This window comes from Theropithecus gelada, chromosome 9, assembly GCF_003255815.1.
Source record: "Theropithecus gelada isolate Dixy chromosome 9, Tgel_1.0, whole genome shotgun sequence".
NCBI lineage: Eukaryota > Metazoa > Chordata > Mammalia > Primates > Cercopithecidae > Theropithecus > Theropithecus gelada.
Genome location: NC_037677.1, coordinates 24,204,588 through 24,225,688, shown reverse-complemented (window position 1 = coordinate 24,225,688; position 21,101 = coordinate 24,204,588). Strand labels below are relative to the sequence as shown.

Genomic DNA, 21,101 nt, shown 5'->3' with positions numbered 1-21,101 from the left:
TCCAGTCTACAGCTCCCAGTGTGAGCAATGCAGAAGACGGGTGATTTCTGCATTTCCAACTGAGGTACCGGGTTCATCTCACTGGGGCATGTCAGACATTGGGTACAGGACAGTGGGTGCAGCCACCGAGTGAGAACCGAAGAAGGGCGAGGCATCGCCTCACCCAGGAAGCGCAAGGGGTAAGGGAATTCCCTTTCTTAGCCAACGGAAACCATGACACACAGCACCTGGAAAATCACCACCCTAATCCTGTGCTTTTCCAAGGATCTTAGCAAAGGGCACACCAGGAGATTATATCCCACGCCTGGCTCAGAGGGTCCCACAACCACGGAGACTCACTCACTGCTAGCACAGGAGTCTGAGATCTAACTGCAAGGCAGCAGCAAGGCTGGGGAAGGGGCGCCCGCCATTGCTGAGGCTTGAGTAGGTAAACAAAGTAGCCACAAAGCTCCAACTGGGTGGAGCCCACTCCAGCTCAAGGAGGCCTGCCTTCCTCTGTAGACTCCACCTCTGGGGGCAAGGCATAGCCAAACACAAGGCAGCAGAAACCTCTGCAGATTTAAATGTCCCTGTCTGACAGCTTTGAAGACAGTAGTGGTTCTCCCAGCACGGAGCATGAAATCTGAGAACGGACAGACTGCCTCCTCAAGTGGGTCCCTGACCCCCTAGTAGCCTAACTGGGAGGGACCCCCCCAGTAGGGGCAGACTGACACCTCACACGGCTGGGTACCCCTCTGAGACAAAGCTTCCAGAGGAACAATCAGGCAGCACCATTTGCTGTTCAGCAATATTCTCTCTTCTGCAGCCTCCACTGCTGATACCCAGGCAAACAGGGTCTGGAGTGGACCTCCAGCAAACCCCAACAGACCTGCAGCTGAGGTTCCTGACTGTTAGAAGGAAAACTAACAAACAGAAAAGCCATCAACACCAAAACCCCATCTGTATGTCACCATCATCAAAGACCAAGGGTAGATAAAACCACACAGATGGGGAAGAAAACAGAGCAGAAAAGCTGAAAATTCTAAAAAATCAGAGTGCCTCTCCCCCTCCAAAGGAACGCAGCTCCTCGCCAGCAACGGAACAAAGCTGGATGGAGAATGACTTTCACGAGTTGAGAGAAGAAGACTTCAGACAATCAAACTTCGCCGAGCTAGAGGAGGAAGATCGAACCCATCACAAAGAGGCTAAAAACCTTGAAAAAACATTAGACGAATGACTAACTAGAATAAATAATGCAGAGAAGTCCTTAAATGACCTGTTGGAGCGAAAACCGTGGCACGAGAACTACGTGACAAATGCACAAGCTTCAGTAACTAATTCGATCAACTGGAAGAAAGGGTGTCAGTGATTGAAGATCAAATGAATGAAATGAAGCAAGAAGAGAAGTTTAGAGAAAAAAAGAGTAAAAGAAACGAACAAAGCCTCCAAGAAATATGGGACTATGTGAAAAGACCAAATCTACGTCTGATTGGTGTAACTGAAAGTGACTGGGAGAATGGAACCAAGTTGGAAAACATTCTGCAGGATATTATCCAGGACAATTTCCCCAACCTGGCAAGGCAGGCCAACATTCAAATTCAGGAAATACAGAGAACACCATAAAGATACTCCTCGAGAAGGGCAACTCCAAGAAACATAACTGTCAGATTCACCAAAGTTGAAACAAAGGAAAAAATGTTAAGGAAAGCCAAAGAGAATGATGGGCTTCCCTTTGTGGGTAACCCGACCTGACTAACGGCACATCTCTCGGCAGAAACTCTACAAGCCAGAAGAGAGTGGGAGCCAATATTCAACATTCTTAAAGAAAAGAATTTTCAACCCAGAATTTCATATCCAGCCAAACTAAGTTTCATAAGTGAAGGAGAAAGAAAATCCTTTACAGACAAGCAAATGCTGAGAGATTTTGTCACCACCAGGCCTGCCCTACAAGAGCTCCTGAAGGAAGCACTAAACATGGAAAGGAACAACCAGTATCAGCCACTGCAAAAACATGCCAAATTGTAAAGACCATCAATGCTAAGAAGAAACTGCATCAACTAGCAAGCAAAATAACTAGCTAACATCATAATGACAGGATCAAATTCACACATAACAATATTAACCTTAAATGTAAATGGGCTAAATGCTCCAATTAAAAGACACAGACTGGCAAATTGGATAAAGAGTCAAGCCCCATCAGTGTGCTGTATTCAGAAGACCCATCTCACACGCAGAGACACACATAGGCTCAAAATAAAGGGATGGAGGAAGATCTACCAAGCAAATGGAAAACAAAAAAATGGCAGGGGTTGCAATCCTAGTCTCTGATAAAGCAGACTTTAAACCAACAAAGATCAAAAGAGACAAAGAAGGCCATTACATAATGGTAAAGGGATCAATTCAACAAGAAGAGCTAACTATGCCAAATATATGTGCACCCAATACAGGAGCACCCAGATTCATAAAGCAAGTCCTTAGAGACTTACAAAGAGACTTAGACTCCCATACAATAATAATGGGAGACTTCAACACCCCACTGTCAACATTAGACAGATCAACGAGACAGAAAGTTAACAAGGATATCCAGGAATTGAACTCATCTCTGCAGCAAGCAGACCTAATAGACATCTACAGAACTCTCCACCCCAAATCAACAGAATATACATTCTACTCAGCACCACATCACACTTATTCCAAAATTGAACACATAGTTGGAAGTAAAGCACTCCTCAGCAAATGTAAAAGAGCAGAAATTATAACAAACTGTCTCTCAGACCACAGTGCAATCAAACTAGAACTCTGGATTAAGAAACCCACTCAAAACTGCTCAACTACATGGAAACTGAACAACCTGCTCCTGAATGACTACTGGGTACATAACGAAATGAAGGCAGAAATAAAGATGTTCTTTGAAACCAATGAGAACAAAGATACAACATACCAGAATCTCTGGGACACATTTAAAAAAGTGTGTAGAGGGAAATTTATAGCACTAAATGCCCACAAGAGAAAGCAGGAAAGATCTAAAACTGACACCCTAACATCACAATTAAAAGAACTAGAGAAGCAAGAGCAAAAAAACATACTCAAAAGCTAGCAGAAGGCAAGACATAACTAAGATCAGAGCAGAACTGAAGGAGACACAAAAAAACCTTCAAAAAAATCAATGAATCCAGGAGCTGTTGTTTTGAAAAGATCAACAAAATTGATAGACCACTAGCAAGACTAATAAAGAAGAAAATAGAAAAGAATCAAATAGATGTAATAAAAAATGATAAAGGGGATATCACCACTCACCCCACAGAAATACAAACTACCATCAGAGAATATTATAACACCTCTAAACAAATAAACTAGAAAATCTAGAAGAAATAGATAAATTCCTGGACACATATACCTTCCCAAGACTAAACCAGGAAGAAGTTGAATCCCTGAACAGACCAGTAACAGGCTCTGAAATTGAGGCAAAAATTAATAGCCTACCAACCAAAAAAAGTCCAGGACCAGACGGACTCACAGTCCAATTCCACCAGAGGTACAAGGAGGAGCTGGCACCATTCCTTCTGAAACTTTTCTAATCAATAGAAAAAGAGGGAATCCTCCCTAACTCATTTTATGAGGCCAACATCATCCTGATACCAAAGCCTGGCAGAGACACAACAAAAAAACAAAATTTTAGACCAATATCCCTGATGAACATCGATGCAAAATCCTCAATAAAATACTGGCAAACCGGATTCAGCAGCACATCAAAAAGCTTATCCACCATGATCAAGTGGGCTTCATCCCTGGGATGCAAGGCTGGTTCAATATATGCAAATCAATAAACATAATCCAGCATATAAACAGAACCAAAGACAAAAACCATATGATTATCTCAATAGATGCAGAAAAGGCTTTGACAAAATTCAACAGTCGTTCATGCTAAAAACCTTCAATAAATTCGGTATTGTTGGAACGTATCTCAAAATAATAGGAGCTATTTATGACAAACACACAGCCAATATCATACTGAATGGGCAAAAACTGGAGGCATTCCCTTTGATAACTGGCACAAGACAGGGATGCCCTCTCTCACCACTCCTATTCAACATAGTGTTGGAAGTTCTGGCCAGGGCAATCAGGCAAGAGAAAGAAATAAAGGGTACTCAATTAGGAAAAGAAGAAGTCAAATTGTCCCTGTTTGCAGATGACATGATTGTATATTTAGACAACCCCATCATCTCAGCCCCACATCTCCTTGAGCTGATAAGCAACTTCAACAAAATCTCAGGATACAAAATCAATGTGCAAAAATCGCAAGCATTCTTATACACCAACAACACACAAACAGGGAGCCAAATCATGAGTGAACTCCCATTCACAATTTCTTCAAAGAAAATAAAATATCTAGGAATCCAACAAGGGATGCGAAGAACCTCTTCAAGGAGAACTACAAACCACTGCTCAATGAAATAAAAGAGGACACAAACAAATGGAAGAACATTCCATACTCATGGATAGAAAGAATCAATATTGTGAAAATAGCCATACTGCCCAAGGTAATTTATCAATTTATATATTCAATGCCATCCCCATCAAGCTACCAACGACTTTCTTCACAGAATTGGAAAAAGCTACTTTAAAGTTCATATGGAACCAAAAAAGAGCCCACATTGCCAAGACAATCCTAAGCAAAAAGAACAAAGCTGGAGGCATCATGCTACCTGACTTCAAAGTATACTACAAGGCTACTGTAACCAAAAAAGCATGGTACTGTTACCAAAACAGAGATATAGACCAATGGAACAGAACAGAGCCCTCAGAAATAATACCACACATCTGCAACCATCTGATGTTTGATGAACCTGACAAAAAACAAGAAATGGGGAAAGGATTCCCTATTTAATAAATGGTGCTGGCAAAACTGGCTAGTCACCTGTGGAAAGCTGAAGTTGGATCCCTTCCTTACTCCTTATACAAAAATTAATTCAAGATGGACTAGAGACTTAAATGTTAGACCTAAAACCATAAAAACCCTAGAAGAAAACCTAGGCAATACCATTCAGGACATAGGCATGGGCAAGGACTTCACATCTAACACACCAAAAACAATGGCAACAAAAGCCAAAATTGACAAATGGGATCTAATTAAACTAAAGAGCTTCTCCACAGTGAAAGAAACTACCATCAGAGTGAACAGGCAACCTACAGAATGGGAGAAAATTTATGCAATCTACTCATCTGACAAAGGGCTAATATCCAGAATCTACAAAGAACTCAAACAAATTTACAAGAAAAAAACAACTCCATCAAAAAGTGGGCAAAGGATATGAACAGACACTTCTCAAAAAAAGACGTTTATGCAACCAACAGACATGTGAAAAACTGCTCATCGTCACTGGCCATCAGAGAAATGCAAAACAAAACCACAATGAGATTACCATCTCACACCAGTTAGAATGGCAATCATTAAAAAGTCAGGAAACAACAGGTGCTGGAGAGGATGTGGAGAAATAGGAACACTTTTACACTGTTGGTAGGACTGTAAACTAGTTCAACCATTGTGGTGGAAGACAGTGTGGCGAATCCTCAAGGATCTAGAACTAGAAATACCATTTGACCCAGCCATCCCATTACTGGGTATATATCCAAAGGATTATAAGTTATGCTGCTATAAAGACACATGCACACGTGTGTTTATTGTGGCACTATTCACAATAGCAAAGACTTGGAACCATCCCAAATGTCCATCAGTGATAGACTGGATTAAGAAAATGTGGCACATATACACCATGGAATACTATGCAACCATAGAAAAGGATGAGTTCATGTCCTTTTAAGGGACATGGATGAAGCTGGAAACCATCATTCTCAGCAAACTATCACAAGAACAGAAAACCAAACACCGCATGTTCTCACTCATAGGTGGGAATTGAACAATGAGAACACTTGGACACAGGAAGGGGCACATCACACACTGGGGCCTGTTGTGGGGTGGGGGTAGTGGGGAGGGATAGCATTAGGAGATATACCTAATGTAAATGACAAGTTAATGGGTGCAGCACACCAACAGGGCACATGTATACATATGAAACAAACCTGCACGTTGTGCACATGTACCCTAGAACTTAAAGTATAATTTAAAAAAAAAAAAAAGTCTTTACCTTAAAGAAATAAAAATAAAAAAAAAATAAAAGGAGCATTAAAAAAGTTAAAAAAAAAAAAAAAAAAAACGGAAAAAAAGAGAAAATCTCAGAGTTACCCAATTCCCTTTTCTCGATCCAATAAAACTTGGCTGGAAACATTCATAGTATGGCCAAAGTCCACCATGCTGAATAAGACAGACCTACACTAGATCTCATGGAGAGTTTGGAGTGACATTAATTTTTTTCTTTGTCTTCTGGCTACATCAGGGTTTTAGAGTAGCTCCTGAGACATTTGTTTATTTAAGGGATTTTGAATAATTAAGGCCCTACCTACTGTTTAAATGCTGATTGAAATATACTGAAACTTTGGCAAGGAAAACACCTTAGTTTTTGGATGGATGATCCATGATTTCAGTGGATATCAATGTTTCTGTTGACAAGAAAGTTCCATCTAGATAATGCATTTGATGAAATGTTTTCTCCAAATTAGAACTTTCTTATTAGACATTATCTTCCAGAAAGTTCATATCACTAAGACAGATAAAATGGGTTGTATAGATTATCACTCAAAATGAGATGAAATAGCAATATTTAGTTTGGGAAAAGTGTCAAATGAAACGTTTAATAATAAAAAACATTTATTTAACAATTACTACATGTCAGAAACTATGTTAAGTGCTTTATATGCATTATTTGATTTAATTAGCACATAATCACATGAAATACATACTTTTATTATCCTCATTTTCCAGATGAAGAAATTGACCAGAGAGGTTAAGTAAATTGTCTAAGATTGTGCAAAGTTATTTAAGGATAGAGCCAGAGTTAGGATTCATTCTTAGCTGCTACACTGTGCTCATCTCTTTTGACTTCAGTGATCAAACAAGGCGATTGTGAATTTTACTAAACCTTTCCACACTCAACCCACAGAAGACATGATTTCTGTCGTGTGTGACAAAACAAGGTTTTATTTATAAAATATGCCACTGAATGTTTAGCAACCTGTGTTCTCACATAGCTGGCAATGGTATCTTTACTTGTACTGGGCTTAGTGCAGTTAGAACTTAAATTTCTAGAAGCTACGTATAAACATGTTCTAAAATTTTGTTGTTGTTGCCTTAGTAACTTTATTGTGACCTGAGTGTTCCACGAGCATCCTAAACTTAGGCTGGGGATATGAAAATCTATTTTATAATGGTTTTAGGAAAAAGCAAGGTATTAGCAAAAAATTAGAAGATTCTGAATGCTATTACAACAAAGTATACATTTAAATGAAATGCAATAACAACAAAGTGTACCTTTGAAAAATATTCAATAAACTGAATGAAATTTAAAAATATATGGCATTTGTATTTATATGTGAATAAGACTTTCTAACCCATCTATTTCTAAAAAACTTACGTTTAATAATAGACAAAAATAATTTTATTTTTTCTTCACCTGTAAAACTGATGAAAATTGTTTGTTATTTTCACAGCTGAATTTTTATTCCTCTTGTGGGGTGTTTATCTCTGCTATGCAGTGCGGACAGTCCCATCGGCATTCCATGAGCCCCGCTATATGGCTGTTGCAGTTCACAATGAGCTCATCATCTCTGCTATATTCCATACAATTAGGCAAGTGATCTGTAGAGCTAGTAAATACATTTTTCTGATATGTTGCATTTTAAATAGCAAAATTAGATAAGATGCATAATAGAAAGACTTAGGAAAGATAGCATTTTATAAGTTGACTAATTTCTTTTATAGATATGGAAAATGAATAGTTTGTTTTTAAAGCTGTTGTTAGTTCCTTCTGCTGTGTTGTTTATTGCCTTCTATTTTGAAGGTTAACTCAATGTTATTGTACTATCTTAAGCCACTTATGGAAGTATAATGGAGTATTGTTTATAATATGTAGCACTTTTCGTTATGAAGATATAATGCAGTATGTGCATACATTGTAAAGCAGATACAGTTAACTCATCTATGTTTTCATTCGTGTTTAATGGGCTGGTTTATATTTTCAAAATCTCAGTATTCATATAGACAACTTATATGTATGAATTCTGTGGAATTCAAAACACAAAAACTACTTCAATCTGATGACTAGATTATCATGTGCAATGGGCTTTGTCACTGTCACACATTCTAGTAATGAATTTCTGGGATAAGAACGTATGGCTTGGTCCTCTATTTTGTGATCATCCCAGGTTTCTCTTTAGCAGATAAGAACAGAGGAGGAAGACAGTGGCTTATCATGAAGTGAACAAAATGAAACATATATGACTTATCTTCTGAAAATGTGTCCCTGATTCATATTTGAAAATGAAATGAACTCTCAGGGCAGAACTGTAAGAAGGAATTCTGTCATTTAAAAAGCAACAAAAAGATGTCATTCAATTGCTTGACAGATATGGAAAGTCAGGACACACTTAAGAAAATTAGAAATGTTGAATATTTGTCTCTGAGTCCAGAGACAAATATTTCTTTGGTTTCTGTTCCATTTTTGGCCTTCAGACTCCCCTGGAGATCAGTGAGAATGGAAGAGGGGGTGGGAGGAGGAGGCTGTGGGCCTGGGGGAGTTCTGTAGGATGCCTATCCTCTCTGACTTTAGTCAACAATCAGAAGATGTGGTCTTGCATCATTAGAAAGAGACATTGCCAGACAGCAGTGGACCACAGTTACTGCCTACACTTTTAAAACTCTTAAATAAGAAAAGGCGGTATCTATGGTCTGACAACACTGGAAACTCCATCAAGAGGCCAGGAATCTAGAGAACTGGCCTCTTTGCTTTGTCTTGCCCTCTCTCTCAAGAGAGAGGAGAAAGAAAGACGTTAGAAAAGGAAGGAAAGATAACAATGGAAATATAAGATTTTAAATAAGCAAAGTAAGAAATGGTTTTTCAGCTACTCAGACTGGAGTTTCAGGACCTAAGAGAGGATGCCCTCAGTCGACAGTATCTTGAGTGCCATAGAACGTCTCCTCCTGATGCCAGAGCTCAATCAGCCTTGCCATTTTCCCCAGACTTTCTTCCAAGAAAAGCTACTTTTTTGCTTATTTGCAGAGTATTTCATGATACAACAAACATGCTTTTCTGCAACCAGTTACAAGTTAAATGTTAACAAATCAACTAAAGCGTTATAAACCAGTAAGGCGGCTTCTCAGAGATGAGTTTAAATGTCTTCTATGGTCAAAGTGTGCTTATGTAGTGCAGAAGGTTGTCCACCAGCCTTTTAATAAACTGCTGGATTTTTTTTAAGAAAGAAATTGTCCAAGTACTTAAATCTGTTTACAGGTTTAATATCTAAATATCCTTTTATTCCTTAAAGCTGACTCTGTTCAGTTCTCATCATTAAATTTCTTTTCTCAATAGATGTCAAACTCTAAACTGACCCAGGTTCTTTCAGGAGTAGGGATGGTAAACTATCCTTAAATGAATCTTTTAAAAGTTTAGGCTGAGCCCAGTGGCTCACGCCTGTAATCCCAGCACTTTGGGAGGCTGAGGTGGGTGGATCACGAGGTCAGGAAATCAAGACCATCCTGGCTAACATGGTGAAACCCTGTCTACTAAAAATACAAAAAATTAGCCGGGCGTGGTGGCGGGCACTGGTAGTCTCAGCTACTTGGGAGGCTGAGGCAGGAGAATGGCGTGAACCCAGGAGGCGGAGGTTGTGGTGAGTGGAGATTGTGCCACTGCACTCCAGCATGGGTGACAGAGCAAGACTCCATCTCAGAAAAAAAACAGATGTTTGTTAAAGAAAAATCATAAAACGATAAAGAAAAAGTAAACTCCCCAATCACACTACCCAAAGATAATCACTGTTGACATCTTAGTATATCACTTTTAGATGTTTATGTGTGTTTGCATATTTATGATACATTGCACTTTATAGTCTCCTTTTCAGTGTCACTATGCAAGTTAGCATGCTGAGAAGTCCTGCTGTAAGAAAACCTATTTAACTAGCATTTTGCAAACTTAATTGACCATGGAATCCCCCTAAACCTCACTTGACATTTGATAACAGCATCCCCACTTCAGAAAATACTGTTTTACTACTGATTCAAGGTGACAGGAAGTACACGTTAAATACTGATTGAAAACAGCTTTACTACTTTGGTTTAAATCTTTCCTACAGAGCCCTAAGCAACCCACTGGCCCAGCCGGAATCACATGAACATGAGCTTGGTTCTTACAGACACATGCTCTGATTGAATGCTCCATGTTGAACCTAGTAAATTTGGTGTTGAGTAGACATGACGTACTTGCAAGATCAATTTTCTTACAGACAACTGTGTGGACCCTTGTTATTTTTGAAAAGTGAGAACTTCCGTTGGTAGCAGTAACTAGCTTGATAGGCTTTGATTTTTTAGCAAGCTTAAATAAACCTGAAGAAGCCCTATGTTTTAAGTTCCAAATTTGACCTACTATATCTTTCTGCCTAGACTAGATTGGATCAGACTGTGGTACATTGACTATAAAGAATCATAGCATATATTAGCTACTCTCAGAAATTTAATTTATATGTCTCTAGAGGATGAAGGAATGGAATTATAGTTTAACACAGTAAATCTGCATAACCCTGATTTTGAGGGAATTGATAGGGAAAAAGTAACAGGCAATAATAAATCAAGTATGTACAATGTCTTATTTACATATGGACTGAATTTATATATGTGATCGTTCAAATATTTTTAAAGTCCAAGAATAAGCAGCAATAACATAATAATTTAAATCAGCTATATCCATCTTGGTAATTTTTTTCTTGAATGGAATAATATAAGACTTCCAACATTGAAAAATATATTCTCTATCAATATAGCATGTGTTCTTTCTTATATGCTTAAAATATAAAATTGTTTGTATGTATATATGTATATACACATATATAAGTTAAAAACTATGACCACACATTATATATAGATTTACCTTCATTCATACCAAATTGTCAAATTGCACAAAAATAGACTAATAACAAAGAAATAAGTCTAAAAGGATAAATAACTCAGAGGCGCTTTACCTAGCCTGTTATAATCCCTTATTATTTTTAGTGCTAAGCATAAAGCAAACCTGTGAGAAAGTACAAGACTTTTAAAAGTGTGTTTATTTTTAACCTCAATTTTCAAATATTTTATGCTCCTGGCTTTTAGACCTATTTTTTAAAAGATGAAATACTCTTGAAAAAATAAAGCTTTAAAATTACCGCAAAACCCAGTTTTTCTCAAAATATTTCTAGTCGGAATTACAACCTTAAAAACATGGCAGTAATTTAAAACTGATTAATTTGGGAGTGATGTCTGTATATTTAACAGTTGGTGGTTTTTTGAAGGTTCAGTATTTTAAATTATGTGCAAGCATTTGTCCTTCTAGATATTGTCATGCTAGCTTAAAGTGTATTTGGTTTGCATTTAAGATGGAATTCTCAGTACATGAGGATCCTTTTATGAATTTGTCTCCTTTAATGTAACTTTCTGCTCCAATACTGGAATGACCCCCAACAGACTGTATTTGCATTATTTTTCCAGAGTGTTATATCCCTTATATGCCTCAGCGACTGTTACTTATTACTAAGTATAATGATCGTATTTCAATGCTTAAAACAAAAAACAAACAAAAAAAAACCTGACCCAGGAAAACAGACTGTGTCAAAAGTCTTTTCAGAAACTTTTGTCAAAACTGGTTCAGTTTTGCAGTCATATTCAAGGTATGTGTATGGTCACACTTTTCTCACAAAGAAGTTAGAGAAGATGGTTAGCCAGAAAGCCCTATCCCTATTTAATGAAATGTGAGCTATTGTGATGAGTGCCCTATACTTTATGTATGTTACAAGCCTATTTGGTTTGCATCTCTAGACACAAGGGAAAACAATTCTCCATTTTGGGTAACTCCTGAGCTTCCATTTTAGCTTGATATCCTTAAGGGAGCAGCATGGAGGTGAAAATGAGAAAGAAATCCTCTTGATGACAATTTTAAACATTAATGATAATTTACTTAGTAAATTTGTCATTAATATGGTAGAATGAAGATATAAAAGTTAGTTTCTTCCCATTTTAGCCATTAATATATGTTTGTTTTGTGATTATAATATGGGCATTTTCTTAGGATGTTAACTTTGCAAATTTGATGATGTAAAACAAAATTGTAATTCTCTGATTTCAGGTGGCAAAATGTCATATTTTGCTTTCATGGATAAAGAATGGATAAGACCTTTATAAAAGCAACCCCTGGTTTCTGCGTAAGGGTGAATCCTTAGAACATGAACTGTGTACATACACCTATTAATCTATGAAAATATTCCCAAATTACTAGAGAAAACCTTAGTACTGAATTTCTCACCATTTTTCCTGCAGAGGCATACTGGAACACAACTTTATAAATTTCTCAGTAAGATAAGATTTTTAAATACTGCATTTTAAATTTTAGACAGTTTGATAATTTGGAACAATTTATTTTAAAGGGTACATTTTACAAACCATTAGTATGTTTCATTAAGTGGTTTTATTCATTGTTTTATCATTTGAATCGTTGGATTAGTCACAAAGATAATTGTCCACCTTTTTTCTTAATTATAACTCTTTTTAAACATTGATGTTTTGTAGGCAAATTATGAGTTCTAAGAACATTAGAACTCATAACTCTGCAAATTTGTATTATAAGTTTGTAGTCTACTCCTCTTTTGAATTTACATATATTTCCACTTTGATTTTCAGAGGCCACTTTGCATACAAAATAATAATCTTGGGAATTATGCTGCCTTTCTTACTGTTGTTAATCTAAAATCATAAATAATAAAGGGTTCATATCTTATGCATCAAATTAAGCTTAGACTTTATTCTTCTGAGATGAAAATATATGCCATAGAAACAGTAATACAATTTCCTCTTTTTTTAATACAATGAGGAAAAAAGAGTTTCCAAGTAATCCTAGTGTTTTAAGTAGAATCCTAATCTTGGATTGTTAAACTCAATGAATTCTCATTTCAGATTTGTTCTTGCCTCGAGACTTCAGTCTGATTGGATGTTGATGCTGTATTTTGCACATACTCATTTGACTGTGACAGTCACCATCGGGTTGCTTTTGATTCCAAAGGTATTCTTCTGATATTACTTTTTTTTTTTTTTGCAAAACTTATTTTAAATGAACATGGAGTTTGTTTATCCTGTAGGCAAAGGGAGGTATGGAAATTTGCTTAACATTTAAAACAGTTTTAAAGCTCCCTCCTCAGGAAACTGGCTGTCTGTTTTCTTTTCGAATTTTGGAAACTTCTTACTTTTTAAATGCCTTTGTTTGTACAAAAACCCATTATCTGTTTGAGTCTTTTTCCAAATATATTGATGTCTAATATGTTTTAATTATTATGGGCTCATTCTAGCTGTAACATCAAGATCATTTTTTAAAAGAACCCTCCTATTCTAAGAATCCTCTTGTTTGGATTCATATCCAGAGAAATCTTGTGTTTGAAACATTCAAATAATTTTTTATGTATATGGAAATAAATTATTATATATAGAGGAATCTCCTTAATGATAGACACTGACAGACTTATCCAGGCAGCACCATGAAATGAGGAAAAATGAGCCAGGACTCAGAATGCAGGGATTCTGGACTCATGGCTCTCCCAGAAACTGGCTGTGTGTTATGACAGTAGCCAGGACTTTTGATTTTTTTTTTTTATGATGTAATAGTAAGGCTTCCTGGAATAAAATAAAATGATATTGGAGTTTTTTTCTGTGGGGGGGAATGTATTATACGAATTATAGCATTGTTATTATTTTCCTCTTTTATACGTAAACACAATAGTAGAACACTGTGTATCTTTTCAGTGCCACAAAATACAGTGTTAGCACAACTGAAACCAGAATTGTGATTTCTCATCTTTCATTCCAGGCTTTTCCTCAACTCTCGCAGTTAACCAAAGCATTGAGATTCAGCCTGATTGAAAAGGCTAAACCATTGTAAAAACAGAACAAGATACCTATACTTGAATTACATCAACTAGACACAAGTATTTGTATAGATTATCTTAACTATTTTAATACTTTGCATAATACGATTACACTTTTTTTTAGATGGATGGAGGTATACTGAGATTATTTAATAAATTGTTACTGAGTTCCAAAGAGGAATGAAAACATCTATTCATACAAAACACTTGTACATGAATGTTCATAGCAGTGTTATTCATAATACACAAAAAGTAGGAACAACCCAAATGTTTACCGACTGATAAATGTATAAACAACATGTGGTATATCCATATGATGGAATATTATTTGTCAGTAAAAAGGAATGAAGTTCTGGCACGCGTTACAACAATAAGTGCAAAAGCCAGACACAAAATGCCGCACATTGCATGATTCCATTTATGTGAAATGTCCAGAACGGGCAGATCTATAGAAACAGAAAGTAGATTAGTGTTTGTCACAGGCTGGGGGAAGGATGAATAGAAGTGATTGCTTAATGGATTCAAGGTTTCTTTTTGAGATGAATATTCCAAAACTATTCTGGAACTAAATAATGGTGATGGTTGCACAACCTCATGAATGTAACAACAAGAACTGACATGTACACTTTAAAGTTATAATTTTTGTAGTATGTATGTGAATTTTATCTCAATAAAAAGAATGTTAAAATATTATACAGGGGCATTGCTAGGCATTGTTATATATCCTTAGAATAAGAGAAATGAACAGATAAAAACCTGTATTCTCACGGTACTTATATTCTGGAGAAGGGGAGAGGGAGAGGGGGGGACAGACAAATAAGGTATTTAAAACAGTATTTTAGATAGAGATAAGTGCCAAGGAAAAATAATAAAGCAGGAAATGGACAATATATGACAAATGACATTATTTCTTAAACCCATAATTGTCTCCAAGACTTTGAAAACAAGAAAAAACAATTTCATTTTTATAAATGACCTGCAGGTGGTGTAACCAGTGGCATATGATATTTTGGAGGGCAGGAACTCTATGAGGGCAGGAACTCATGATTTGTGGCCTTTAGTTCATGGCATCTGTGGGTCTCACAAACAAATGTAGAAGAGTAAAGATTCAGTTTACCAGGGAGGTTGGAGCAGGAGGATGGCTTCAGCCCAGGAGTTTGAGACTGCTGCGTGTGTGTGTGTGTGTGTGTGTGTGTGTGTGTGTGTGTGTGTGTGTATATATATATATATATATGTATATATATATATATATATATATGCAATGTCTTACAGTGAGCTAGGTTCTACAGCTCATACTGAATTTCTGTTTCAGTTTTCACATTCAAGCAATAACCCTCGAGATGATATTGCTACAGAAGCATATGAGGATGAGCTAGACATGGGCCGATCTGGATCCTACCTGAACAGCAGTATCAATTCAGCCTGGAGTGAGCACAGCTTGGATCCAGAGGACATTCGGGTAATGCCAGTACTCTATCTTTCTTCCTATTTCAGATTAGCCTTATTTATACAGGCAGGCATCTGTGGGTTGGTGGGGGGTGTGTGCATGCATGTGCATTCATGTTTGTGCATGTATGTCTCAGAAAGAGGGAATGTGTTTGGGTATGAACTGAAGATGTCAAATGCAGAGTTAATCCAGTTCTGAAATATATGAACCATAGTATAAATTAGAATGCACAGGCCATTTCAGCTTTTATAAGTAGCCTGGTCAACCTCAGGAGTCTTAACTGACTTATTGGTATTCATAGTGATGAACTGATTAGACATGTTCCATAATACATGTTTATGACATCTTGCTTAGGGAAAGGTAGGATAGATCTGTGGAGCAGAGAGGAGAGCCTGGATTATTTAAAATAATCTACGACAACATATCAGCGTCTGAAGGAAGCAGATGTTTTTAGCAGTCAAAGGACTGTTACCCTCTAAGCCTAATCTAACATCACATGTAACTTTATCAATGGCTACATGATGCTTCCAATACTACTCAGGGATATGGTTCACCTATAAACAACATGCTGTGTTTTGTGCTGGTCCGGGCTCAGTCTGGTCCACACAACTTGAATGTGCAAAGTGCTTGCTCCTTAATGCAAGGTTAGAATACATGAGTTCATGTCTTAAGGTCCACGCTTTATGTGAAACAAAACACAAAAGAATCAGAAAGTATAAATGGGGAGAAAAATCGACAAGTACATATGCCAGAGAAAGCTGTAGAGCAGTTGCCCTAAAGAGCCCAATTTACTGAATTCTAGTGCCATGTAGTGATCTTCTATGGCGAAACACTAAATTCTACACTTCTTTGAATTTGCTTTTGTTCTGGCAGGATGAGCTGAAAAAACTCTATGCCCAACTGGAAATATATAAAAGAAAGAAGATGATTACAAACAACCCTCACCTCCAGAAAAAGCGGTGCTCAAAGAAGGGCCTAGGTCGTTCCATCATGAGACGCATTACCGAGATCCCAGAGACAGTCAGCCGGCAGTGCTCTAAAGAGGACAAGGAGGGCACCGACCATGGCACAGCCAAAGGCACTGCCCTCATCAGGAAGAACCCCCCGGAGTCTTCAGGGAACACAGGGAAATCCAAGGAGGAGAACCTGAAAAACCGAGTCTTCTCACTCAAGAAATCCCACAGCACTTATGACCACGTGAGAGACCAAACGGAAGAGTCCAGTAGCCTACCCACAGAAAGCCAAGAGGAGGAGGTGACAGAAAATTCCACACTGGAATCCCTGTCGAGTAAGAAACTGACACAAAAACTAAAAGAAGACAGCGAGGCTGAGTCCACGGAGTCGGTGCCGTTGGTGTGCAAGTCAGCAAGCGCTCACAACCTCAGCTCAGAGAAGAAGCCTGGACACCCACGGACGTCAGTGTTACAGAAGTCTCTCAGTGTCATAGCAAGTGCCAAGGAGAAGACTCTTGGATTAGCTGGGAAAACCCAAACAGCAGGCGTGGAAGAAAGTGCTAAATCCCAGAAACCTCTGCCAAAAGATAAAGAGACAAACAGAAATCACTCAAATTCTGATAACACAGAGACTAAAGATCCTACCCCCCAAAACTCAAATCCTGTGGAGGAGCCAAGAAAGCCTCAGAAATCTGGGATTATGAAACAACAAAGGGTCAACCCCACCACTGCCAATTCTGACCTGAACCCAGGCGCCACCCAGATGAAGGACAACTTTGACATTGGGGAGGTGTGTCCTTGGGAGGTTTATGACCTGACCCCTGGTCCTGTGCCTTCAGAATCAAAAGTTCAAAAGCATGTATCTATTGTGGCTTCTGAAATGGAGAAAAACCCCACTTTTTCCTTAAAGGAGAAATCTCACCACAAGCCTAAGGCAGCTGAAGTTTGTCAGCAATCCAATCAGAAGCGCACAGATAAGGCTGAAGTATGCCTTTGGGGGAGCCAAAGCCAGTCCATTTTGGAAGATGAGAAGCATTTCATTTCCAAGACTCCAGTTCTCCCAGAGAGGGCAAAAGAGGAGAATGGAGGTCAGCCTCATGCAGCCAAAGTATGTGCTGGGCAGAGTGAAGAACTGCCCCCCAAAGCTGTAGCATCAAAAACAGAGAATGAAAATGTCAACCAAATAGGACACCAGGAAAAAAAGACATCTTCTGAGGAGAATGTGCGTGGCTCCTATAACTCACGTAATAACTTCCAGCAACCTTTAATGTCACGAGCAGAGGTGTGCCCTTGGGAGTTTGAGACCCCAGCTCAACCAAATGCTGGAAGAAGTGTAGCTTTACCTGCTTCTTCTGCTCTAAGTGCAAGTAAGATAGCAGGGCCTCGGAAAGAAGAGGTCTGGGATACTTTTAAAGTGTAGCATCCCCCAGGAAGAAGAGGAAAAGGAGGGAACCCCGGATTGGATAAAGACAGAAGATATAAGAATCAAAAATTCCCAAGAAGGATTTGTCAATCGAGGAAAACATGACGGATGGTGAGGTGAAGTCAGAAGTATGGGTAGAAGAGGACCTGGGGGGCAAGAGCAACAATGTCATAATGAAGTCAGACTTTGGTCAAGAAAGTCCTTCCCCTGGTAACACTAGGAAAATCTTTCCATTTCAGCATGTTTAAGGAAAATGGCCCACGATGTCTGCCCTGATCAATAGGTACCCATGGGACTTTGAAGATCCTAGGCCAGGTAAACCAGGAGGCACAGAAGACGTACCAGATTTGCAAAGAAGGAAAAGGTATAAACATATATAACTGAAATTCTAAGTAGCTGACCGAGAAGAACTTACTTTACCTATTTAACCTTGATAGCACTGCTAATTTAATGCATCCCAAAAATCTCTTTTATATTAATGATTGCTTTCATTTTCTTATCAATGTATGTTTCAGTACATTGTTGTGTCTCATATTCAAGCATTCCAGATTGTATAATTTTTGCAAATAACTTCGGTATTATGTGACACAACACATTTATGCAATCTGCAGCTACTCAATTGTTATTGCACCTTACAGAATACCTGCTATCTATCAACTTTAGTTGATTCTTGAAGTACAGTAAGCTTTCTCTGGCTTCGGAAGCCATCACTGTTACTATAAAAACTTTCAGTTTTGGCTGTGGTTTATATATTGTGACTTTGAATTTGACTTTATTATTTCACATCATGGTTTGTTATACTGTCTTAATCAGGGTTTTTTATACAAGTTGAGTTACTTGTTTTGCACTTCTTGTTAGGACTCAGAAGCTTTATTAATATTGGAGATCAAGTGGTCCTACTTAGTCATATGTCTCAATAAGTTAAGGACAACTTATCCATTGTTTATTCAAAGTCAGAGATAGATAACACCTTCATTCCAATTAATTGTCCCTCTTAACTCTTTCAGTATTTCATACTTAGCAGCATTTCCTAAGGAAGAAGCTAAGAGTGAGAAAAATATACTGTGCATTATTATTACCTTTGGAAAGGGAAGACTCTAGGGATGACATGAGAAGTATAGCAGTACTACAGACCCGGGAAGTTTGCCTTTCAAAAAAACACAGGTAGCTCCTGATAGCACTTTCAAGGGTTTATTTTTTTAAAGCAAAAAATTATGGTAGCATCAAGATCGTTGTATGGATATATTTTTATTATGTGCACTGGAAATACAGTATTTTAAAATACCTTAAACTATTTATTCTCGTAAACTCTTATTCATTGCTTCAGCTAGAGGTAGAATTTGCTGGGCTCAAATCCCAAAGAGGTTTTATAACCTTATTTATTCAAAGCCTATAAGGTGGTATGGAATCTTAATTCTCCCAAGCACTGGAAAATGTCTAAGTCCTGCAAATTGCCATTGTGAGCCACTTGCTCAAAATGTAACATGTAAGGTCTATTTGCAAGGCAAAGCAGCCCCCAAAGCATATTTTATAAAGCTTATTGCATTCCACACTGATCTCTTGGCATGGGAATCCTAAGCTGCCGACTTAGCCCTACTGATATGATCATGCAATGAGATTCCAAAGCTCGGTCTCAAAGAATCACTCAGAAATAGAACTGAGACTTCCCTTTTTCTCCCTGTAAACACCAAAGTATCAACTGCTTATTTGGCCAGGACACTCCCAGCGCAAATAACTATTTGTTTATGTCACAAGCAGCAAGGAGGACATGCTAGGGTGATAAAAGATGGAGAAACAGAATCAGAGGGTGGATATAGGGCTGTTCTTAGTATTATTTTCAGTGGAAGGTAAAAACAGAATTCTCCATATTCATCGTCAAATTTTTCTCAGCGATTTTTTTATTCAGGAGTAAGCAAGCACTTCACTGTTTTGCAAAGCTGTGCACAAATCTTCCTCACCCATTTGCTGGCTTTATGCATTACTCAGGTTGGTGGGGTCAGTTTGAAAAGATATAGAAATTCTATTTTTGTGTCTTTACACCATTTATTTCTTTGATCTCTTCCTTTTCAATGAAGGGCCTATATGCTTGGTGACCTCCTTTAAGGAATCTTTGTGAATTGGGTTGGAAGTTCCTAGACCCACATACTTGTTTCATTTATGTCCGAAATTTGTTAGCACTTGATTCATTTCTTGAGAAATATGCGGTCAAGCATCAGTGACTTTCTATTGCACTTCAGGATTGATCCTGCTAGAGATGTGACTTAAAAAGACTTGCCAAATTATACCTTAGCGACATTCTATAGTTCATAGATTATTCTCCACCAGCATAAATCAGTGAGAGTGCCTAGAGTCTTTCTGAGAGTTTCATTGCCATTATCAACAAGAAGTTGAAATTTACAAGTCAGGAGGTTATTGTTCCAGATCGATAACCACAGAAAGTGAATAAACACTTTTAAGGTCGCAAACATTTGCTAGGTTGTCCTTCTCAATGCATGTGCAGGCTGCATCCTGTCCTTGTTTTTAAGCCAGGGTTTATAAATATGTAGATTTATACCAATCTTAATAGAATTGTATATTTTATGCAAGAATTAAATGCTTTACGACATGAAGTATAACTCAACCCATTGTAAACTTTGGTGGCAATATGGATTTGAAACTCGACAGTTCTCTTGTATTTGCTTCCTAGGTTTCTGCATGCAAGTTATGACAGGTAGGACTGAAAAAACACTGCCTTTTGACGTCTAGCATTTAGCAACTGAGAGTCGTAGAGTCAATAAAGCTGTAAGTCTCTTCACTTAATCTGTGGTTCTCCTAAAACTATTATCTGAAACCTACAGCATCCCACCATGAAATATTTGGTAAATTTATGTTGTGACGTGTTGCAGCATGTAAATAATTATAACTTCTCTGCAATAAAACATATTTATATGAAAGTGATTTGTGGGGATTTGTGTGTTCATCTATAGAAAACTGAATTTAGTCTAACTTTAAAGGAAATTCCATATATTTGTTTGGCTCAGTATCCTTGTGCACATACATCCTCATGTTGCCAATCTGTAGGAATATGTGATTAGTCAAATGTGGCCTCAAACACACAGGTAATCATTTGGGAAGCAAGCAAACCTATTCGTGGTTTTGATTTAAGACGGCTCTTCCCGAATGGGAACTAACTCAGCTACCTTTTTTGTTTGCTTGTTTACTCCACACACAGTACCAGGAAATCTGCTAAGAAGTGATGATACAAAGA

The 21,101-nt window shown here is 37.8% G+C and overlaps 1 protein-coding gene across 1 annotated transcript in view; it reads left to right on the top strand.

Moving 5' to 3' along the window:
* GPR158 (G protein-coupled receptor 158) overlaps window positions 1–20,787 on the top strand; it is a 426,327-nt gene extending 405,540 nt beyond the window's left edge. The window contains exons 8-11 of the mRNA XM_025397555.1: window positions 7,585–7,723; window positions 13,070–13,175; window positions 15,344–15,490; window positions 16,352–20,787. Coding sequence (XP_025253340.1) covers window positions 7,585–7,723; window positions 13,070–13,175; window positions 15,344–15,490; window positions 16,352–17,851 — 1,892 coding nt within the window. The 3' untranslated portion in view covers window positions 17,852–20,787. The remainder of the gene's footprint in view (window positions 1–7,584; window positions 7,724–13,069; window positions 13,176–15,343; window positions 15,491–16,351) is intronic.
* Window positions 20,788–21,101: the final 314 nt, after the last annotated feature.